Below are 23,954 nucleotides of genomic sequence, written 5' to 3'. Positions count from 1 at the left end.
TGTGGAAAGGCTCGTTAATTGACCGAAAACGCAATAATATAGAGGTTTTAGATTTGAAGCTTTCGTGACTGCAAGGATTCATACTCTTAGGTTTTTTCGGTAAAGTCACGTAGGAAAAAAATTATAATAAAAGTAAAAATAATATAATAGAAATAATAATAGAAATAAAATAATAAATTATTATAAAAGTTATAAATTATAAATTGTGATTTATAATTTTATTTCTATTATTTCTATTATTTATACTTTATTATTTATTTTTTCCTACGTGACTTTACGAAAAAACCTAAGAGTATAATATATAGAGGACCACAGAACTTGGGCAATTGTTGGCGCCGACTCTCTCCATTCGAGAGCGAGCGAACTTCTGTGCGGCGGCAGCGTGTGCCGAGTTGACAGCGATGATGACGATGTACGTTGAACTTCTTTCACCCCGTACGTAGCCAGCAGTGCTAATATAAGGTACGGATAAGTGGGGGTGGGGGGGGACTGGGGGGTGGGGGTGGGATTTAAACAACGGTGAACGAGCAACCGGAATTGAGCCATGCCCTATCCGCTGCTTAGTGGAGGTCTCCGTTACGAGGTCAGTGGGGACACGGCCCAATGTCTCACTGCCCCCCCTTCCCCCCTCCCCCCATCGTCTCACTGCCCCCCCTCCCCCCCTCCCCCCATCGTCTCACTGCCCCCCCTCCCCCCATCGTCTCACTGCCCCCCCTCCCCCCCTCCCCCCATCGTCTCACTGCCCCCCCTCCCCCCCCCTCCCCCCATCGTCTCACTGCCCCCCCTCCCCCCATCGTCTCACTGCCCCCCCTCCCCCTCCGTCGTCGTCTCACTGCCCCCCCCCTTGTCTCATTGCCCCCCCTCTTCCCCATCGTCTCACAGCCCCCCCCCCCTTTGTCTTACTGCCCCCCCCTCCCCCCCATCGTCTAACAGCCCCCCCCACCCCCAATCGTCTCACTGCCCCCTTACCCCCCCTCGTCTTACTGCTCCCCCTCCACCCCCCCCCCCCAATCGTCTCACTGTCCCCCCTCCCCATCGTCTCACTGCCCTCCCCCCCCACCGTGAGAGCGCCGTGCGGGTCTGGGTGGAGTTCCTCCGCTGGGTGAGGGCGCCCTCTGGTGGCGCTCCCCGGTGGCGCGCCGCTCTCGTCCCTTCGATTCCTGTCCACACCTGTAGACTCACCTGTATACTCACCTGTACATAAACCTGTACACACACCTGTACTCACCTGTACACTCACCTGTACACACACCTGTAGACTCACCTGTACACACACCTGTACACAAACCTGTATACACACCTGCAGTTATAGCAGTGCACTCACCTGAACCCACTCACCTGTGCATATTCGTACACCCTCACTCAGCTTTCTCACCTGTACACTCATCTCTACACGCTCACCTATTGCATGGCCCCGCTCCTCCGACACGTTCGGGTCTCGGTTCGAGTCCAGGTATCGGCTGCTTGCGCGTGTTAGTAGGGGCGTGTGCGTGGCGTCATTGCGTATGTATGACGTCATCACGCACGCTACACCCACACACGGGACGTGGCTCACGCCAGCGTGACGTCACCACGCACGTGACTTGGCGACGCTTATCCCTGGGTTAGGCAACATTGCAGCATAATCAGCATCGTCGTGGAGCATCTCAACCACAAGATAAGCAGACAATTCGCCTCCTTCCTTCACGGGTCTGTCACTCCACACGGCCCTCTGGGAGTGAGTGCACGATTTCAGGCAGCACTGGTTCAACACGCAAAAACTCCAGATCGATTTCGACAATCGGTGTCTCATCAGCGGGGTAGGTTACCAGGCTTGTTTGAACCAATGCTGGCGAAATGCCAGCTGTTTATCGGCAAGGACCCTCTCTGTTGGATATGGGTACAAGTTCAATGTAAACTCATACAATCATTAACAATGATGAATTACAGCACTCCGTGCCATCCACACTGCACCCTCCCAAGGGGTCCCCCCTTAGCCCCCCCTTCTCGTGAAGAGAAACCCCCTCGCAGGGTCCCACTGGTTCGCGTCCAGCTCCCCTGTTGAGTGATGTCCAAGACCAACAAGGGAATTGTACAGAGCCACGGCCAACAACTCCACTACTCTTCATCCTTAAGAAGCAAATCCATTTTATTTGAAAAGTCTTAAATGTATATCGGTTCCACAAAAATATATTCCACATCTCACAATTCCGCACGTCACTCCAAAATAAGGATTCCAGTGAAAAACTCGGTGACGCGACATAGGTGGGCGAGTGGCAGTGTTGGTCCGTCACAGTTGCTGCTTCAGCAGTGCAAGCGATCACGGATCTTTTTTTTTACCAATTATGAACCAGTAAACGTGGATTGACAATTACAAATAGGTAACAATGGCATTGGCTAATTGTGGCAGACTTAAAGCCCACTTACAAATCATCACCGTCAACAGCCCAACCATCCTTGGGTTCCAACTCGCACACAACTTCCATCCTTGGGTTATCCACGATCCGTGAGCGCGTCCAAAGCTGGCATCATCACAACAGCTGTGCAAGTTCACCGTCGCGTTCACGTATTTCTCTGCGATGTAAACAACGATAGGAACATCACACAGCACTTGCCCCGACAGTGTACGAGGCTACAGGGCGATCTTTTACTTTGTTACATGGCAAGACCGTGAGAGAGGAAAGGCTTCCGTCCAGCAGCGTTTAGACCGCGGCCGGCGGCGATGTTCTCAGCCAAGTGCGAGAGTCACGTCACAGTAACGTGGACAAGCGCTCGACGGATGGCGCTGCCGCCACCGTCCCCCCCGCCCCCTGTGCCGTCGAGGCCACCTCCCGCGCTTGCCAGGCCTCAGGCTTGCGCCAGCAGCACGATGTCCACGTGGTCGTGAGCGCCCTGCAGCAGCACCTCGCCGTCGTAGGTCACCAGCTTGCGGCGCTTGGCGGCGCGCAGCGTCCCCACCAGCGCCTCGAACAGGTTGGCGCAGCGGTCGTCCGCAAACAGCGTCCCGAACTTGACCCGCACGAGGCCGTCCTGGCCTGGGGAGCGGCGGCGTGGGTGGGGGGGGGGGTGGAGGACGGGGTGAGTAGAGAGGTGGGGAGAGCATGGGGTGGTGATGAGGTGTCGGTGAGGTTGGATGAGGTGTCGGTGAGGTTGGATAAGGTGACAAGGAGGGAGGAGGTGTAGGTGATGTCAGGATGGGGTGATGACAGGTGGAGGACGGTGTATGGGATGCGGAGAGGTGAGGAACGTGAGGTGATGAGGTGGAGTGGAGGTGCTCTCGGTGGGGCAGGGTGAGTGGAGGCGGTGAGTGGGGGCAGTGAGTGGGGCAGTGCTATTCTCTACTGGGCGAGCTGAGTGGGGGCAGTGAGTGTGGGGGGTGAGGGGGTGAGTGGGGGCAGTAAGTGGGGCAGTGCTGCTCTCTACTGGGCGGGCTGAGTGGGGTCCATGAGTGAGGGGAGTGAGGGGGGTGAGTGGGGGCAGTGAGTGGGGGTAGTGAGTGAGGGGGGTGAGTGAGGGGGGTGAGTGAGGGGGTGAGTGGGGGTAGTGAGTAGGGATAGTGAGTGGGGGCAGTAAGTGGGGCAGTGCTGCTCTCTACTGGGCGCGCTGAGTAGGGGCAGTGAGTGGGGCAGTGAGTGGGGGTACTGCTGCCCTCTACTGGGCGCGCTGAGTGGGAGCCGTGAGTGTGGGGGGTGAGTGGGGCAGTGCTGCCCTCTACTGGGCGAGCTGAGTGGGGGCAGTGAGTGAGGGGGTGAGTGAGGGGGGTGAGTCGGGGCAGTGAGTGAGGGGGTGAGTGGGGGTAGTGAGTGAGTGGGGGCAGTGAGTGTGGAGGGTGAGTGGGGGCAGTGAGTGATGGAGTGAGTGAGTGAGGGGGTGAGTGGGGGCAGCGAGTGGGGGCAGTGCTGCCCTCTACCGGACCGTGCTCCAGAGGTCACCGGATGGGCTCTGGGCGGCAGCTCTTAAAGAGACATCACGTTCGAATCTCGAGAGGCAGAGGGAGAGCGGGAGAGCGAGAGAGCGAGAGGTGTGGTGGGATCGTGGCTCGTCTCGCGATACGCAACCAGGGGGAGGAGGGCCCCGTGAGAGTCACAGTGGGAGTCACAGTGAGAGTCACAGTGAGAGTCACAGTGGGAGTCACAGTGGGAGTCACAGTGGGAGTCACAGTGGGAGTCACAGTGGGAGTCACAGTGGGAGTCACAGTGGGAGTCACAGTGGGAGTCACAGTGGGAGTCACAGTGGGAGTCACAGTGGGAGTCACAGTGAGAGTCACAGTGGGAGTCACAGTGGGAGTCACAGTGGGAGTCAGTGGGAGTCACAGTGGGAGTCACAGTGAGAGTCACAGTGGGAGTCACAGTGGGAGTCACAGTGGGAGTCACAGTGGGAGTCAGTGGGAGTCACAGTGAGAGTCACAGTGAGAGTCACAGTGGGAATCACAGTGGGAGTCACAGTGAGAGTCACAGTGGGAGTCACAGTGAGAGTCACAGTGAGAGTCACAGTGGGAGTCACAGTGGGAGTCACAGTGAGAGTCACAGTGAGAGTCACAGTGAGAGTCACAGTGGGAGTCACAGTGGGAGTCACAGTGGGAGTCACAGTGGGAGTCACAGTGAGAGTCACAGTGAGAGTCACAGTGGGAGTCACAGTGAGAGTCACAGTGAGAGTCACAGTGAGAGTCACAGTGAGAGTCACAGTGAGAGTCACAGTGAGAGTCACAGTGGGAGTCACAGTGGGAGTCACAGTGGGAGTCACAGTGGGAGTCACAGTGGGAGTCACAGTGGGAGTCACAGTGGGAGTCACAGTGGGAGTCACAGTGGGAGTCACAGTGGGAGTCACAGTGGGAGTCACAGTGGGAGTCACAGTGGGAGTCACAGTGGGAGTCACAGTGGGAGTCACAGTGGGAGTCACAGTGGGGGTCACAGTGGGGGTCACAGTGGGGGTCACAGTGGGGGTCACAGTGGGGGTCACAGTGGGGGTCACAGTGGGGGTCACAGTGGGGGTCACAGTGGGAGTCACAGTGGGAGTCACAGTGGGAGTCACAGTGGGAGTCACAGTGGGAGTCACAGTGGGAGTCACAGTGGGAGTCACAGTGAGAGTCACAGTGGGAGTCACAGTGAGAGTCACAGTGAGAGTCACAGTGAGAGTCACAGTGAGAGTCACAGTGAGAGTCACAGTGAGAGTCACAGTGAGAGTCACAGTGAGAGTCACAGTGAGAGTCACAGTGAGAGTCACAGTGGGAGTCACAGTGGGAGTCACAGTGGGAGTCACAGTGGGAGTCACAGTGGGAGTCACAGTGGGAGTCACAGTGGGAGTCACAGTGGGAGTCACAGTGGGAGTCACAGTGGGAGTCACAGTGGGAGTCACAGTGGGAGTCACAGTGGGAGTCACAGTGGGAGTCACAGTGGGAGTCACAGTGGGAGTCACAGTGGGAGTCACAGTGGGAGTCACAGTGGGAGTCACAGTGGGAGTCACAGTGGGAGTCACAGTGGGAGTCACAGTGGGAGTCACAGTGGGAGTCACAGTGGGAGTCACAGTGGGAGTCACAGTGGGAGTCACAGTGGGAGTCACAGTGGGAGTCACAGTGGGAGTCACAGTGGGAGTCACAGTGGGAGTCACAGTGGGAGTCACAGTGGGAGTCACAGTGGGAGTCACAGTGGGAGTCACAGTGGGAGTCACAGTGGGAGTCACAGTGGGAGTCACAGTGGGAGTCACAGTGGGAGTCACAGTGGGAGTCACAGTGGGAGTCACAGTGGGAGTCACAGTGGGAGTCACAGTGGGAGTCACAGTGGGAGTCACAGTGGGAGTCACAGTGGGAGTCACAGTGGGAGTCACAGTGGGAGTCACAGTGGGAGTCACAGTGGGAGTCACAGTGGGAGTCACAGTGGGAGTCAGTGGCAGCCGTACCGGGCGCTCCCAGCCGCCTGATCTCCTCCAGCAGCAGCGACACCTCGTGGTCCACGTTCATAGCGACGGCGCTGGCGCACACACACAACACAAACGAGACAGAGATCCCCCGGTGTAGCCTTCGCGGACTGCTGGGGGCAAGTGCTGTGAGCGAGAGCAGCAGCAGCAGCAGCGATGGAGGGCGGCACGGCACGCGCAGCGGCTGGGTGGGTGACCACGTGCTGCTCTCTCGCTGCCGGTGCTCGGCGTTCTCACGTCGTGCTGCCCTCTAGGGGTGATCAAAGCGAAGCACATCGGGGGTCAGCACACGCCTTGTGACCCCCCTGCCAGAGGTCACAGCACCTTGACCACAACAAGGCGGAGCGTAGCGATGGATCCACTGTTACCGTCTCGTTCCTTGTGGTCCATTAAAGCGGTTACCGTTCCATCGCTTGGACATATCAGTGTTAATACAATACGTTTGTATTCCATGGCAATATTTGATGAGATACATACACGTGCTGTTGTGAATGTGCAAACACTGTAGCTGTATCACCGAAAGCAATGAGGCCTTGCCAGAATGTGCTTGCAAGGTACATCAGTGGTTTAATGCGCTGGATACCTCCAGTGTGCCGGACGGCACGCTCGGATTGTGTGAGATTCACTAAAGCAGCGTGGTGATGTTCACTACGCCAGTTTATGACCGCAAATACAAATCAGTCGATCTTTGTGACCCAGTTTGCAAAAGTATACATTATTGTAGACGCATGTGTTCAAGTCTTCAAGAGCGGAATGAATGCTCTCATCTCTTTCCTTTCATTCCAACCGGAGTCCAACTCATTCCAACTTTGACCTCATTGATTTCTACCAATCGTTACCAAACCTAATTCACTACGGACCGATGCAAGGGCGGTTCTTTCAATCCAACATCACGGAGTTCAGATCATCCTGACGCTGCCGTACGTTGCTGCACCGTTGTGTTCAACTGTTTAGTCGGATAGTGGCGCGCGCGACAATGGCAGAACACCCTGCCCGGCCGCCTTTGTCTCCCAAGTGCTGATGTTATTTATACACCGCACCAGTGCAGTACCCACTTGTGGCCCAATCGAAGTAGGGGAGACCCCAGCACCGACTCAGATCACCGTCACTGCTATTGGCCGTGAGCGGGAATCTAACTCGGGTGGCCGGGTTCGTGAGCGTAGTGCGCTAACCACTGCGCCACCGCTCCCCGCTGTTGACACGCGCGCACACGGGGAGGATTTTGTCCTCTCGCGGAGCCTCCTGCCGGGTTCTCGCGGCAGGGGGCGATGTTGCTGCGCGTGAGAGCAGCAGCTTCGAGACGGCAACCAGGAACCAGCTTTGGCCGGGGGAGGGAGGACGGCCTTCATCCAGCAGTGGATTGACAATGGAGGGATGGAGGGAGGGGGATGAACGCATTTTAACCTCCACCAGCCACCCCCGTAGACCTGGCTCGCCTCCATCTTCTCCCGGCACACGCCGTCCAGACTCCCGTGGCTTCTGCTGCCGCTCCACAGCCGTGTGAGCGTCTCGCCCAGCTTAGCGGCGAGACGGCGAATTACCCAAAAGTAACTTCCACACGAGACACAACGACACCTATCCAGGTAGCAGCTTGGAGGCTTTCATCCAGCAGTGGATACACCATGGCTGGCTGCGGTGGTGATGATGATGATGGGCGAACGGCGCTTGTGCCCCACGGTAACGTAAGAGTCGCTGCCCCCACTGCTGCTGCTGCTGCTGACGGTCATGGTGGTGGTGGTGGTTTCTATTCAACGGATTGTTTGGGGCACAGGTTGGGTGACTCTTACACAACTCTGAGACCACGACCCTCTGGCGCAGCCTTCAGAGCTCTCTCTCTCTCCCTCTCTCACCTTGGGTCGCGCAAACAGAAACACACTCGCGAACGTGGAGTCTGGCCGCCGAGGTCCCGTGGGCGAGGTTCGCGTCCAGGCTGTGGTTGAGCAGCAGCAGGAAGAGGAGGAAGCTGCCGCGCCCAGTCACGAGGAGGAGGAGGAGACCCTCCTCCTCCTCCCCGTGAGCACGAGGGGGGAGGGGCAACTGGGGACGTCTCCTCCCCCCTCCCACGCCATGGACAAGCCGGGCGGGGGGGGGCACGAGGTTGGTTCCTCTGAATCCTGCCAGCCCGGTTAGATTCCCGCTCGCGGCCACCACCACCACCAGAGGCGATCATCTCAACCGGTTCTGGCGCCTCCCCTAGGTAGACTCGACCTCAAACGAGTGCCTGGTGCGGTGTGTAAATATCAGCACCGGGGGAGACAAAGACGGCCGGGAGACGTGGTGCTGGTCAACCCACTTCACGCCCTCGCGTGCCGACTCGTCACAGGAGTGGGCACGGTCCGAGCCGTCCTCTATCCACTGCTCGATGCGAGCGACCCCAGAGTCTGGCTGCCAGCAGCATCCTGCCCGCCACGCGCGGCCGTGGTTATGTAATCGAGGCAATGGTCCCCTCCCCCCTCCCCCGCTCACCCGCAGCAGACTGGAGGGGGGGGGACTCCACCTTTCGTCATCGGCAGCGGCAGCAGCAGCAGGAGGCCCATTGTCTCACACTGCTGGTGGAAGGCCATCTCAAGACCCTGGACGAGAATCAGTCACCGTACCAGACAATCTCTTCTCCAGCACGTAGTGCAGCATGCAATCACAAGGGCCTTGGTCAATTCAAGGGCAGTTTTACAACTCTCATGTTACTGTACAACTTTCGTAAGTGTGTTGCTGGCCGCTGGTACACAAATACACGGATTCATATACGCGTAGAGACAAAGACAAATGTCATCTAGATAGCCTTGACTGACTGTTGGGGCAAGTGGCGTTAGCGAGCACCTTTTAAGGCCGGCATGGTATATGAGCGGGTGGGGGGCCAGTACCCCACGCCTGGCCGCCTTTGTCTCCCCAGTGGCAATGTTCTCATCGCACCAGATACTCATTTGAGGCTGAGTCGATCTAGGGGAGGCCCAGGACCGGTTCAGGTTGCCGGGTTCGGAGCGCAGTGGCGCTAACGGCGGCACCACCGCTCCCCACTGACACAGCACTCACAACCGTAACCCACAACAAGACAACGTTCCCCCGTGTAGCCTCACAGGACCGTAGCGGCAAGTGCTGTTGTACCATTGTATAACACCTCGCCCGGCCGCCTTTGTCTCCCCAACGCTTGAGGCGTCGCTAGTCATCTCTGAGCAGCGCTGTGCACGGCAGTAACGCGTTACTCTCGTCAAAGTAATCCCGTTACTCTGCACGACCGCTTCACTTTCACCAACTATAGTGATCACGTTACCATTTCAAACCAGCGACGTGTAAACCTTGGTGTCCGACGCACAGGCTGCAGCCCGAGTAAGGAAATCGCAGGAAGCTAAATAAGTAATGGGATGATGTTCCTTCGAGAAGAGATCCGACTGGAACGTGTCACATCGTGGTCTCCGAACCAGAAGTGTGCTCACACACGCGCGCGCACGTGTGCCTGCATACACACACAAGGCAAAGACTCCCCGGATAGCCTTACACAGACTGTTGGGGCAAGTGCTGTTAGCGAGCACCTATGAAGGCCGGGAACTGCACACGAGGGTGGCCAACACCACGCCCGGCAGCCTTTGTCTCCCCAGTACTGATGTTTAATACACACTGCACCAGGTACTATTTTGAGGCTGAGCCGACCTAGGGGAGACCCGGGATTCGTTCAGATATTCTTAACTGGTGGTGGACGTGTGCTGGAGTCGAACTCGAGTCCACACGTGCACGCGTACACGTATACACGCATACGTGTACGCAAACACGCCTGTGTGTACGTGGGCACACGTGTCTTTGCACGCCATGTACGCACATACGTGTGCACACACCGTGTGCACACACACGGGCAGCAGGAATAACAGCAGCGCGCGGGGTTTATCGAGGCGAAGCCAAAGGAATGCCCGGAACGCAACAAGGCGTCGCATCTCTGGTGAAAGACAGACAGAGACGCGGAGAGAGGCAGAGAGAGGCAGAGACACAGAGAACGCCTCACGAATATACAGGCAGAGACACGGAGAGACAGGCATAGAGGCAGAGAGACAGAAAGACAGAGAGACAGAGACAAACAGACAGAGATTCAGACGGAGAGATAGACAGAGACAGACGAATACGCATCAAACGCAGACGTACAGATAGACAGACACCATCACCTCCATACAAAGATTGCCCCAATAGACTGTTGGGGCAAGTGCTGTTCGCGTCATGCTCGACCGCCTTTGTCTCCCAGTGCTGATGTTTACCCACCGCCCTGGGCACTCGTTTAAGGCTGAGTCAACTTAGGGACACGCACCTGAACATACAAACCGGGTTCTGATGTGAAAGGGATGTGAGATGGGGTGTGTGGAGGGTGGGAGAGAAGGCGGCGTGGATCGAGGGATGGGTAGAGGAAAGGAGAGAGCGATGGAGGGACGACGGTGGGAGGGGAGACGGTGGGAGGGAGATGGAGTGAAGGAGGGAGTGAAGGAGGGGAGCGAGGCGAGGGTTATTGACCCGCAGGAGTGAAGGAGGGGAGGAGTGGGTGGTGGGCCGAGTGGACACACACACACACACGCACGTGGTGTCTCTTCTCGAGCCCGGGCACGGGCTGGCGGAGAGATGGAGCCGACGTGGTACAGTCCGATGTGGAGTGGACTTGCCGATGACCGGTACCAGCGGCGTCAAGGTCGACTTCTGTGGAGGAGGCTCGTGAAGGACGCTGCTACTGGGCAGTTGGAGGCAGTCGCCCTCCAACAAAAGCGGAAGGCGGAGGAGCGACGCTCACAACAACGCAGCAAATTGGCGCAGTGGGGAGCACAGGTGATGCATCGGCCAATCATCACATTCAGCCCATGGCACCTGGGTCTGTCCCGTTACCTCCTGCCAGCGAGCTTTGGACGATGCACGTGGCCTCAAAGTGCACGTGGCCTGGCACAGGCGCCGTGGTGACGTCACCGCCACTTATGTGGCGAATGGGGGATGCCGTGTATTGTCTTCGTTGTTGTGGGTTTGTGTTGATGTGTAGTGATGGAATGACCCTCATGAGTCTCCGCCTCCGCGTGGCGCGGGGCGATGTCCTGGACACTGTCCAGATGACGGCCCCGGAGCAGAGGGGGGGCGGGGCGGGGCGTGGAGGTGGTTGTGGTTGTGCGTGTTTCGGGTGGAGTGGGGTGGTGGTGGTGGTGGGTTTAGTCGGGTGGTGGTGGGTGGGTGGGTGGAGGTGGCTATGAGCGGTGGGCCGGGATTAAGGAACCGTTATCTGAGTTTATAAAACGCCCGGGCGGCAGCATCGCGCGGCACATCACGCGAGCAGTCCCACCAGGAGTCCCACCGAGGGGTCTCAGCGAGGGGTCTCACTGAGGGGATCTCAAGCGCACCGCGGCCGTGCAACGAGGAGGAGTGTGCAGGGAGCTTCTGTCGGGGTCCCCTGGGCGAGGTCCAGCCAAAGCAGGTGACACCCCGCGCGGAGTGACCACTGGTTCTGGGGCAGCATAGAGAGGGGCTGGCACTACCACTCGAATCACAATACCGCTAGACGCGCCCCTGCCCTCACCAGCCACTCACCAGCCACGCTCATCACCCTCCCCCTCCTCCTCCGGGAAGCCACTCACGGCCACAACCTTCATCCGGCCAGCACCTCCTCCCCCACCCCAAACCTCCTCTGATCGTCCGTTTACGAGCCAGAATCTTCAGCCAGCACCTCCAGCCACCACCACCTCCTCCTCCGCGCATCCACTCTCAGCCAGGACCTTCAACCAGCCAGCAGCTCCTGTTCCATCTCGCCGACAGCACCAACTTGGTCTACCAGAGAACCATCAATCTCCTTCACCAGTAGCTTTAGCCAGCAATCTCGTCCACCTACAGCCAGGATCTACCGCCCCACCTCCACCACCACCACCGCTTCATCCACCTCCGCTTGCTCCTCCATCTACCACCAGCCCGCCGGCACCCCCTCCCACCACCCATCCCCGCCTTGCTCCAGGCATGGGCGCCTCGTGCTTCCAGCTGCTGGGGGTGTCGCTGGGCCTACTGGGCTGGGTGGCCCTGGTGGTGGCCACGGCCACCAACGACTGGGTGCTGCTCTGCTCCTACGGCTTCACGGCGTGCGTGCGCTTCGAGGACATGGGCAGCAAGGGCCTCTGGGCTCAGTGCATCAGCAACAACGGCATCGACCACTGCAAGCCCTTCGCGGAGATATTATCGCTGCCAGGTACGTCCATGCATGTGCACCTCTGTGTGTGTGTGGGTTGCGCGGTGGTGGTGGGGAGCGGTGGCGCAGTGGTTAGCGTATTGCGCTACAGACCCACCGACCTGAGTTCGATTCCCGCTCACGGCCAACACCAGGCTGATTCGATCTGGTACCTCCCCTATGTTGACTCAGCACTAAATGGATACCTGGTACGGTGTGTGAACCTAATCAATAGGGGAGACAAAGGCGGTAGGGTTGAGGCGCGCCGTGCCGACCTCAATAGGTGTCCGATAACGCCACTTGCCCTAAAAGTCGTAATGAGAATTTTTATTTTGACTGCAGGAGGAGGAATCCGATGAGCTATGAAGCTCTTTTACACAGATGTCCAGTAAGGGCGGGTCAGCAAGTTACAACAGCAAACAATACAAACACACGATAGGCGTGCAAAGTAAAGAGAGGGTGGTAGTAAGCAAGTCACTAAATAAAAATAATAAAGGGAAATGAAAATCATTATATAAGTCCAATTTATCAAGGCTGGGCAAGGCGGCTAAAACAACACAGCAATCCGAGGCAACGCCACACGGCATTAGTAGCCCCTCTCTAAACGGCGCGTTAACAACATTGAACTATCGAAGCCACACAGGTCGTGATCAACTCTGTGCGCCTTTTGCGGGGGCTCTTTGCCGTTGTCGATCGGGAGCGGTGGCGCTGTGCTCCGCGCACTGCGATCCCCCATCCGCCGTGGTGGCTAGGAGATGTTGACTACCTCGCCTGGTATACAGGAGGTCGTGGGTTCGATGGTGAGATGTTAACTACCTCGCCTGGTATACAGGAGGTCGTGGGTTCGATGGTGAGATGTTAACTACCTCGCCTGGTATACAGGAAGTCGTGGGTTCGATGGTGAGATGTTGACTACCTCGCCTGGTATACAGGAGGTCTTGGGTTCGATGGCGAGATGTTAACTACTTCGCCTGGTCTACATGAAGTCGTGGGTTCGATGGTGAGATGTTGACTACCTAGCCTGGTATACAGGAGGTCGTGGGTTCGATCCCCAACCTGACGCCTGCTATATATTTGGAGTGTGCGTGCCTCTCTCCCCGTAGTCGCGTGGAGTTTCTCCGAGGCCTCCGGTTTTTCCCTCCGAATTTGGAATTAACATCACGCGATTAAAGTATTTGCCAACTTTACCTTTCTACGTGACGACAAGCCACTTCGTTGAGCTATCATTTGTGGCCAGGTCGCTTCTGAAAAAGAGCTCTATAGGTAGCTCTGTGGGCCTTACCTGGTAAAATAAAAAAACAGTTTAGTTTAAATTAGTTGCGTGATACCTGAACCTGTATTAGGCATCATTTGACGGCTTGGAGTTTGTGTTGGACTTAATAAGAGCTCGCTAACAGCACTTCGTCCCAACAGTCCATATTTAGCACGTGAAGGAAACGTTTTTTATTGTGACCAATCCACTGCTGGATGATTGCCTCCGCAACCCGCAAGCCACCTCTCACGTGATGTTATTTTCCCACTCAATGAGTGCCCACGACACCGAAATCCATCGCTCCATCTCCTCTGTTGATGGAGCGATGGACTGCAACACGTGCGGGTTGTGGGGGAGGTGGGGGTTGTTTGACCATACTTCACCGTGCTGGTCAGTGGGGGTCTGGGGTTGCGCTGTGAACCCACGGCCGTCGCATTAATTTGACTCTGGACCTCCGGGTTTCCCCCTGCACATTTAGAAACGAGCATTTAGACTACGTCGATTATTTTGCTGCTAAAAATGTCCACGTGCTGAGAAGCCACTTTGGTGAGCTATCATTTGTTGGCCACGCCAAGTCAGAAAAATAAGTGAATGCCTCGGCGGGCTTTACTTGGTAAAATGAAAATAGTTTAGTTTTATTCGTACAATTGTGGGCGATGTGTTTACCTAGCTTTACTTTGCACTCCTGTCGTGATTTTGTTATTGTTTGTTACTGTAACGTTCTGACCCGCGCCTACCGGACACCTGTGAAGAAGAGCTTTATAGCTTTTCGGATTCCTCCGGCGGCGAGCGATGTGTACGAGCTGCCGCCGCCCCGCTCACAAACCCGCGTGGTCAAACAAGAGAAGCGAGAGACGAAACACGCCAGACACACACACCATGCATACACCATGCACACACCATGCATACACCATGCACACACCATGCACACACCATGCACACACCATGCACACACACCATGCACACACCATGCACACACACCATGCACACACACCATGCACACACACCATGCACACACCATGCACACACCATGCACACACACCATGCACACACACCATGCACACACACCATGCACACACACCATGCACACACCATGCACACACACCATGCACACACACCATGCACACACACCATGCACACACACCATGCACACACACCATGCACACACACCATGCACACACACCATGCACACACCATGCACACACCATGCACACCCCATGCACACACTATCTCTCTCTCCGTCTCCACATCGAAAACAACGACAACGGTTGCGTTAGAAAAAAGAGGCGGTGGACTCAAGTGTTGTTTGTTGGGGGGAGGCGGGCGGGGGGGCAATTCTACGCGACCCCCCCCCCCCCACCAAATCCTCTCTGCAGTGGTGTGTCGCAAATTGCCCCGATGTTGTCTAAAAACAAAAATCTAAACTTATAAATAACTTGGCTCCGTCGTTAAAAATTGCCCCGAAAACACGGGAAAAACAATCGCATTACCCCCCCAAATTGCGGCGTTCTGCTGGAGCGTGCGTGGTAGCATTAAGCGGTGCCCCCCCCCCCCCAGAGGAAGCGCACCCGCCCCCTGTTTGTTTTCGTTCCTCTGTGTGGGGAGCGGTGGGCGCAGTGGTTTTGGTTCGCCGCGCTGCGTACGAAGCCCGCGCCCTGGACTACACCCCACGGCTAACATCAGTGGCGAGTGCAAATCTGAACCGGCCCTGGACCCCCTCCCCCATCCCCCCACAACCTTCCCCTGGTGCGGTGTTTCAGCATCGGCACTGGGAAGACAAAGGCGGTTTGGTGGTGCTGGCCACACACCCCTTCTCGTGTGCCGTGCAGGCCTTCAGAGGTGCTGATGCTGCTGCTGCGACTCGCTGACATCGCTTGCCCCTGCATCATATGAAAGGCTACACGGGGATCTTTGTCTATCTTTGTGTTAGTGCATCATCCCTGGGGTGACGATGGGATGAGTTATTTGGCCGGAGCAGGGCGGATGATGTAATCGCGAGTTTAGATTGATGCTCGGCCATCAACATTTTTAATTCCTTAATGAGATGTTAATCGTTTATTTATGCGGTCGCAATAAAACATCCAAACTATGTCCATGCACGATTACAGTATAGGTAACCGTCCTAGTTGCTGTGCTACCAGGCATCTCCCCGTGGCCACAAACCACGCAGCCCAGGCTGGGATTGACAATGTACACGGCACGTCGCGATGATGATGATGCTGCTACTGCTGTTGTTGTTGATGATGATTAGGATGATGATGATTACCAAAACCATTACGTGGTTTATAATGGCCACCTCCTGTGTACCTGTGTGGAATGCCGCACGTGCAACCAATGAGGATTGGAATGCGCGGCTGCTGCTGCGAGTGTGGGGAGGGGTGGGATGAGTGAGTGTGGATTTGAGGGACGCGACGTGCGTGTGAGTGAGTGAGTGTGTGCCTGAGTGTTTGATCTCTCACCTGCTCCGAATTAGAACCGCTGCACTACCGCACCCCACGCCCTGTCGGGAGCGGTGGTGCAGCGGTTAGGGCTATGCTGCGCTACGAACCCGGCCACCCGGGTTCGATTCTCGCTCACGGCCAATACCAATTACGATTATCTGAAGCGGTCCTAGGCTTCCCCTAGGTCGACTCAGCCTCAAAGGAGTACCTGGTGCGGTGTGTAAACATCACCACTGGGGCGACAAAGGCGGCCGGGCGTGGTGCTGGCAACCCACCTCCTCGTGTTTCGTGCCGGCCTTCATAGGTGCTCGCTAACCGCACTTGCCCCTACAGTCTGTTAAAGGCTATATGGGGGATCTTTGTCTTTGTGAGTGTGCGATCTCTCACCTGCTCCGTATTATAGAGGCTCACGCCCTCGTTATACTGCGTGCCTGCCATTGAGTGGGGTTGGTGGATCGCACAGAGATCACCTGCAGTCACGTACTGTCAGAGTGGAGCCAGTGTGAGTGTGAGAGGGGGGTAGGCGGATGGTCGTACTGGCCCAGAGAGAGGGGGGGGGGGTGATCGTGAACCCGTCTGTGTGCAACTCCGCGTGTTAATCGGAGGTGAGGTTTTCTCCCGGGATTTTTCCCACGCGGAGACAAGCTGCTTCAGAATTGGCCAAGCATCCCAATGTAGGAGCCTCGTGATGACGAATCTGGAAGATCATTCTCGACAGCGAGACCCGGTGGCTCGTTTCATTATACAAATATAAACGCCGGCACTCTCAGGCGGCCACTTTGCAAGAGTCCACGAGATCAACAACAGTCAACAATAAAAACAACAACTTCAATACCAACACCAATCAACACCAATAAACAACAACAACCCACATCAATCAACAACAATTGACGGCGACGTCTCAGCGAGGCGCCACGCTCGCAGGGGGACACGTGTGGTGTGCAGGGTGGTGGTGATCGTGGAGGTGGTGATAGTGGTGGTGGTGATAGTAGAGGTGATGATAGTGGAGGTGGTTATAGTGGTGGTGGTAATAGTGGTGGTGGTGACGGTGGTGATAGTGGTGATGGTGGTGATAGTGGTGGTGATAGTGGTGGTGGTGGTGATAATGGTGGTGGTGGTAGGCCTTCATAGGTGCTCGCTAACAGCACTTGTCCCTCCAGTCTGTGAAGGCTACACGGGGCATATTTGTCTTTGGTGGTGAGACTTGCGAGGTATTTGGCGCCATCAATGGCATCGCCGGTTGACGTCGCCGCAATCTCCCTATCTATGAGTTTGTATACTCTGTCGAGTATTTGAGTTTGTTTTTACTGTAGAGTATTTTAGTTTGTTTTTACTGTAGAGTATTTCTGTGAGTCTCGATGCATATCTATGTGTCGTTATGAGCCGCTAGCCCACAAGCTGCATAGCCACAATCACACACGACGGCGTCTTTGTAAAGAAACGTTTATCGAGCATTTTGACCTGTTCTCAGAAACTGTGATTTTTTAAAAATATATATACAGTGTACTAAGTATATAGAAGTCTGAGCCCCCAGGGGCAAGGCGGAATGGTTTTGGGGGTGAATGTTTACGCGGTAATTGCTCAAATTAATGTCACGCGTTATCGTAGTCATCGCTAGAGACCCGGGCGCGTGAGTCAATACGATTTGTGGGATTAGTTGCGCCCACTCACTCACTCCTCACTCACTCACTCACCACTCACTCACTCGCTCGCTCGTCAACTCACTCCTCACTCACTCCTCACTCACTCACTCCTCACTCACTCCTCACTCACTCACTCCCCACTCACTCACTCGCTCGCTCGTCCACTCACTCCTCACTCACTCCTCACTCACTCACTCCTCACTCAATCACTCCCCACTCACTCACTCGTCCACTCACTCCTCACTCACTCCTCAGTCACTCACTCCTCACTCCACTCACTCACTCCTCAGTCTCTCACTCGCTCGTCCACTCACTCCTCCCTCACTCACCTGCGCACTCACTCCTCACTCGCGCACTCACTCGCTCGCCCACTCGCTCGCCCACTCCACTCATTCACTCACTCCTCACTCCACTCACTCGCCCACTCACTCCTCACTCGCCCACTCACTCACTCGCTTGCCCGCTCACTCACTCCTCACTCGCCCACTCACTCGCCCACTCACTCACTGGCTTGCCCACTCGCCCACTCACTCCTCACTCACTCACTCGCCCACTCACTCCTCATTCACTTACTCGCCCACTCACTCCTCACTCACTCACTCGCTCGCCCGCCCACTCACTCATTCGCCCGCTCGCTCACTCCTCACTCACTCCTCACTCACTCATTCGCCCGCCCACTCACTCGCCCACTCACTCGCGGGCACAGCAGTCGCAGCAGCCCCCGGTTGTTATTGTGTGTGTACAAGTGTGTTTGTGTGTGTGGGGCCTTTCCAATCAGCCCCCCTAAATCTAAGCACATGCCTGGGTATTTTGTACCATCGGACACTCCACCCCCACAACTCCCAATCGGTAATGTGGCAGTTGTGGAGAGAGTGGACAGTTTTCCATACCTGGGCAGTGTTTTAATGCCCGGCTCCGATTTGACAGCAGAGGTCTCACTCCGAATCAGTCGAGCGGCATTATCTTTTCATCGGTTGCGTAACGCTGTTTGGAAGCTACTTGGTCTGTCGCTCCGCACGAAGCTTCAGGTCTTCTCGGCCACGGTCATTCCCTCCCTTCTCTACGCTTGCGAAACGTGGACCCCCCTAATGGAACATCTTCGCCGGTTAGAAACATTTAGGCTGGCCTGCCTACGATCCATCCTGGGTTTAACCAGGCTGGATTGTGTGAGGAGCTCACAAATCCTTGAAAGATCTGGGCAAAGTCCCATCGGTGAGCTCCTCCGGCAGGCAAGGCTGCGTTGGCTGGGTCATGTATCCCTCATACCCAGCCACCGCATGCCTAAACAGCTTTTGTTCGGCCGGATCGAGGGGGCTAAACGGGCGCGGCACGGGTTAGAGAAGAGATAGAGTGATGTGGTACAGGAGGACGTGGAGCTGAGTGGACTTGCCAATGACTGGTACCAGCGGTATCAAGATCGGCCTCTGTGGAGGATGCTCGTGAAGGACGCTACCGGGCAGTTGAAGGCAGTCGCCCTCCAACAACAACGGAGGGCGGAGGAGCGACGCTCACAACAACGAGCGGAGCGCCGGGTGGATAAAGCACAGCAAGTTGGCACAGTAATGGGCACAGGTGGTGCATCAGCAGTCATCTCAGTCATCTCAGTCAGTCGACCTATGGCAGCTGGGTCTGCACCGTGACCTCCTGCTAGCGGGCGTTCGACACTTCACGTGGCCTCAACGTGCACATAGCCTGGCACAAGCGTCGTGGTGACGTCACCGCCACTTAGTGGCGAATGGCGGTTGTTGTTGTTGTACATACAGGTGTGTGTGTGTCAGTGTACATACAGGTGTGTGTGTGTGTCAGTGTACATACAGGTGTGTGTGTCAGTGTACATACAGGTTTGTGTGTGTCAGTGTATGTTCAGGTGTGTGTGTGTGTCAGTGTACATACAGGTGTGTGTGTGTGTCAGTGTACATACAAGTGTAGGTGTGTGTGTGTCAGTGTATATACAGGTGTGTGTGTGTCAGTGTACATACAGGTGTGTGTGTGTCAGTGTACATACAAGTGTATGTGTGTGTGTGTCAGTGTACATACAGGTGTGTGTGTGTCAGTGTACATACAGGTGTGTGTCAGTGTACATACAGGTGCGTGTGTGTCAGTGTACATACAGGTGTGTGTGTGTGTCAGTGTACATACAGGTGTGTGTGTGTGTGTCAGTGTACATACAGGTGTGTGTGTATCAGTGTACATACAGGTGTGCCGGGCACTCATGGTGGTGGCCTGCGTGCTGGGCCTGCCGGCCATCCTGCTCGCCAGCACGGGCCTCAAGTGCATCCGCCTGGGCGAGGAGACGGCCTCCGAGAAGGCGCAGAGGGTGGTGGCCGGTGGAGTGATGCTCATCCTCGTGGGTGAGTGCGTTACTGCTCGTTGCTGCTCATCCTCGTGGGTGAGTGCGTTGCTGCTCACCCGCGTGCCGCGCGCTCGCCCAGTGAAATCCTCACGGTGCGAGTCGCAAGGCTCTTGATTCAGGACGGTCCTGGCCACGTTTGCCGCGCACGGGGGGGGGGGGTTGGGGGGGGCCGCGATGTCGCTGCGCTCACAGTGCAGGAGTCCGTGGCAGTCGAGGTCGGCTGGGCAGCAAGTACTGAATGATGATGATGATCGATCGGGACGCGCAGTGACACAGACACCCATCGATTCACGTGGAGATCCATAGACGCGCAGGAAGACACATAGACTCGCACAGAGACACATATATAGAGAACCCCCCAAAGAGCCGCACAGAGACTCACATAGAGACCAAGACGACTCACAGAGAGAGCCATCGACTCACATAGAACCCTGGTGGCATTCCAAGGTCGTGACTGCTGCTACGTGTGCACAGGGCTGTGTTCAATCGTTTGTTGTTCGTGTTTAGTTTGTTATCCTTCCCCCGCACCTCCGATGAGCACGGTTGGCAACGTACGGTGCGAAAGAAGTTCAACACACATACAGACTTGTGCGAGTGGCGACATCACGCGAGACTTTACGAAGACGACGATGGTGGATGATGATGATGATGATTATGATGGGATTGCGAGCGACGGCCTAATGACCTACTAACCTAACAACCTGTAACCCTGCAGGCCTGTGCACCCTGGTGGCCACCACGTGGTTCCCCGTGGGCACGCACAAGGAGAGCCTCAAGGGGGTGGTGAACTTTGGCTACTCGCTCTTCGCGGGCTGGGTGGGCACTGCGCTGGCCATAGTGAGCGGCGCGCTGCTCTGCTGCTGCTCGGGCGGCAAGGAGGAGCGCTACTACGCCTACCCGGCCACCGCCAACGCCACCGCCGCCGCCGCCGCCGCCACCGCCAGCAACAACGTCGGCCCGGCCAGCCACGCCAAAAGCTCCCACGTGTGAGCCCGGCGCGTCGGAGAGGAAAGCGATTGTGGCGCGACCCGGAGAGGCGCTCGCTTCTCTCTCTCGGTTTCTGAGTTCGTGGCCCCGTGTTCCCGAAGCCACGCGAGAGGCACATTTGTAAAGTGTACCCCAAACATGTATCCATCTCGCCCACCTGCCCAGTGTTGTTTTGTACCCAAGCGAGAGGCACATTTATACAGTGAAATTTAAGCAAAGTGTACCCCAAACAACCCAACCCAGTTGCATGTTTCCAAAACGTACACAATTTGTACACGACCCAAGAGAACCTTTCGTTGAATGTTCCCCATATCAATGCGGTGTGTCCCTTAGCATAGGGGACTCAAAAAGAGAAACCGACCCAACCGCGCCTTGACAAAGCGTCTCCTTTGTGCCTGGGCGACTCAGCGTGGACAACGTCTCGCAGCTTCATTGTGGAACGGCCCTGTTCTCCAGCTTGTAGGACGCGACGCGGTGTCAAAATACTTCCGCATATCCCGTCTCACTCGCACGCTCGTGTTAAAATGCAGCGGAATAAAGTGCGTCTTATAATCCAGAGAATACGGCAATGCGCGGATGTAACGCTGCAGCTATCCGTTGCTCAGATCTACCGCCAACCCTAAAACCGTCTCCGCTTCGCACAGCGCGTCGCGTTCTACGGGGTCTAGCACCGGCGCGTTGCGGACGCCGCAGCGATAACGATAATCGATAACGATAATCGATAACGATCATCGATAATGATCATCGATGATCGTTGGCGCCGGCGTTGAGAATACAAAATAACGAGCAAAGAATTCGCCTCCTTCGCGTCTGTTCCCTCCACATTTATTTTATTGAAATACAAATTTGAAATAAAAAAAATTAGATTTTTTTTATTGGGCCAATAAAAAGTGTTTTAGAAATCCCATAAGCCACTCCGTCTTCTGGGAGTGCATAACTCAATCGGCCATTGATTGGTTCAACACAATCAGAGTGGATCAGTAGCAATTGGTTCCACTGGATGTTGAAACCGGTCCGGAGTTTTGCTTGCGTTGAACCGCAATCTACTTTATTATTATATATACAATGTGTGTGTGTTGTTTGTGGAGAGGAATGTGTGTGGGTCGTAATGTCTGCTTATTTGTGTTGTTCGGTTAGGGCGACTTGCCAGCAACTCGCAATCCGCGGCCCCCCATCCCACACCCTACAGGGTAACGGGGCCTCTCTTAGCACGGTGTTAGGGTTTGAGTCCGGGTTAGGGTCTGACTGCATTGGGGACACCAGTCGACCAACCATGAATCGACGAGCCCAGCGGGTGTCCAAACTGTGGTTGCGCGAAGGGCGCTCGAGAAATCGTCCGTGGAACTGTGGCAGATGCCACGACGTGGAGTCGCTCTCACTTGGAAAACATCATTTTGTTGTTGCTGTTGTTGGTGGTGGTGGTCCATTGTGGGATTACGGTTGACCCGCCCACACGGACAGGTCCATCAAGGTTTGGAAACCCCTTCGGTGAGACTGTAACGGTTCGAATCGGGGCTGAGATCAGAGTTGATTGATTGGGCCAATACTAGCTTGGCAATTTTAGTTGCGCGCACGCGTGTGTATATATATAATGTGTGTATGTGTCATATAAACTAGCAAAGACCGTGATAGTGCTGTTAGCGAGCACCTATTATTAAGGCCGACACGGCACACCGAGGGGTTGGTGTGGTCAGAATCAAGCTCGGCTACCATTGCCCCCCCTGTGCCGAGGTTCACGGCGCACGTCGGAATGGTTATTTGTGGCCCAGTCGAGCCAAGGGAGTGTCAGCAAATGTTTGTTCAGTTCATTAGCCACCACTGATGTTCGCCGTGGCCGGGATTCGAACTCGGGTCGCCGATTTTGAAGCGCATAGCGCTAACCGCTACACACGTACACGCACACACTAACACTAACACACGTCACCCCACTGCACACACACAGCTCTGTCTCTAACAGTTGCGCAAACAAACACACACACACGTGTGCACGTGTACACACACACACGTGTACACACACACACACGTGTACACACACACACACGCACGTGTGCACTCGTACACACACACACGTGTACACACACACGTGTACACACACACGTGTACACTCGTACACACACGTGTGCACTCGTACACACACGTGTGCACTCGTACACACACGTGTGCACTCGTACACACAAAGATCCCCCGTATAGCCTTAACAGACTGTAGGGGCAAGTGCTGTTAGCGAGCACCTATGAAGGCAGGAACGGTACACGAGGGGGTGGGTGGCCAGCACCACGCCCGACCGCCTTTGTCTCCCCAGTGGCGATGTTTACACACCGCACCAGGTACTCATTTAAGGCTGAGTCGACCTAGGGGAGGCCCAGGACCGGTTCAGATAATCGTCACTGGTGTTAGCCGTGAGCGGGAATCGAACCCGGGTCGCCAGGTTCATAGCGCAGCGCGCTAACCGCTACACTACCGCTCCCCACTACACACGCACACGTGTACACACGCACACGTGTACACACGCACACGTGTACACACGCACACGTGTACACACGCACACGTGTACACACGCACACGTGTACACACGCACACGTGTACACACGCACACGTGTACACACGCACACGTGTACACACGCACACGTGTACACACGCACACGTGTACACACGCACGTCACCCCTGCCTGTACCCGCCGGCCCTCTCGGAGTCACGGCGGCGGCTGTCGTCTCGTCGCGCGCACCTCGTCACCACCTCGTCGTCATCACCTCGGCGCACTCGTCAATAAACGGCCTCGTCACGTTACCTCCTCGCTCTGTTGCCTCCTTGTCCGTTGGCTTTGGCCACACTTCGGAGGTGCTCCGACGTGGCGCCCTCTGCGTGGTGAGCGCTCTGCCCGGGGCCACGCCGGATCCACCACCCGGGGGACGTGCACGGCAAGGCGCTCCCTCGGGCGGGGCGCTCATTGTGTGCGCTGCCGAGACGAAGAAGCCTCTGGGCTGCGTTGTCGCCAGCAGCGCTCGACTCGTCAACAAGTCCACCCCGACCCAATTGTCTCATCAGCTTCAGCGCCTACATGATCCCATTCGCTTCATGGCCCTCGACGTTCTCTATGGGTCTCTGTGTACTGTGTCTCTATGTGTCTCTATGTGTCTCTATGTGTCTCTGTGTGTCTCTATGGAGTCACGATAGGGTCCGTGGTGTTGGGGCGTATGGCCACAATCGCACGACTGCGGCTGT

The 23,954-nt window shown here is 56.0% G+C and overlaps 2 protein-coding genes across 2 annotated transcripts; one reads left to right on the top strand and one right to left on the bottom strand.

The window, feature by feature from the left end:
- Nucleotides 1-2,104: 2,104 nt before the first annotated feature.
- Nucleotides 2,105-7,894, bottom strand: ABRACL (ABRA C-terminal like). The gene is made up of 3 exons (XM_078869798.1): nt 7,743-7,894; nt 5,875-5,945; nt 2,105-3,014 (listed from the first exon to the last, which is right to left on the bottom strand). Exons 2-3 carry the CDS (start codon nt 5,933-5,935, stop codon nt 2,827-2,829), a joined length of 249 nt encoding a protein of 82 aa, XP_078725924.1. The 5' UTR covers nt 5,936-5,945; nt 7,743-7,894; the 3' UTR covers nt 2,105-2,826.
- Nucleotides 7,895-11,096: 3,202 nt separating this feature from the next.
- On the top strand, nt 11,097-23,505 carry LOC144942814 (claudin-11-like). The gene is made up of 3 exons (XM_078869796.1): nt 11,097-12,076; nt 19,578-19,742; nt 20,460-23,505. The coding sequence occupies exons 1-3, from the start codon at nt 11,851-11,853 to the stop codon at nt 20,732-20,734; spliced, it is 666 nt and encodes a 221-aa protein (XP_078725922.1). The 5' UTR covers nt 11,097-11,850; the 3' UTR covers nt 20,735-23,505.
- The last annotated feature ends 449 nt before the right edge of the window (nt 23,506-23,954 follow it).

Source organism: Lampetra fluviatilis, chromosome 28, assembly GCF_964198595.1.
Source record: "Lampetra fluviatilis chromosome 28, kcLamFluv1.1, whole genome shotgun sequence".
NCBI lineage: Eukaryota > Metazoa > Chordata > Hyperoartia > Petromyzontiformes > Petromyzontidae > Lampetra > Lampetra fluviatilis.
Note: the sequence above shows the minus strand (reverse complement) of the source record. Positions and strands in the feature narration are given on the sequence as shown.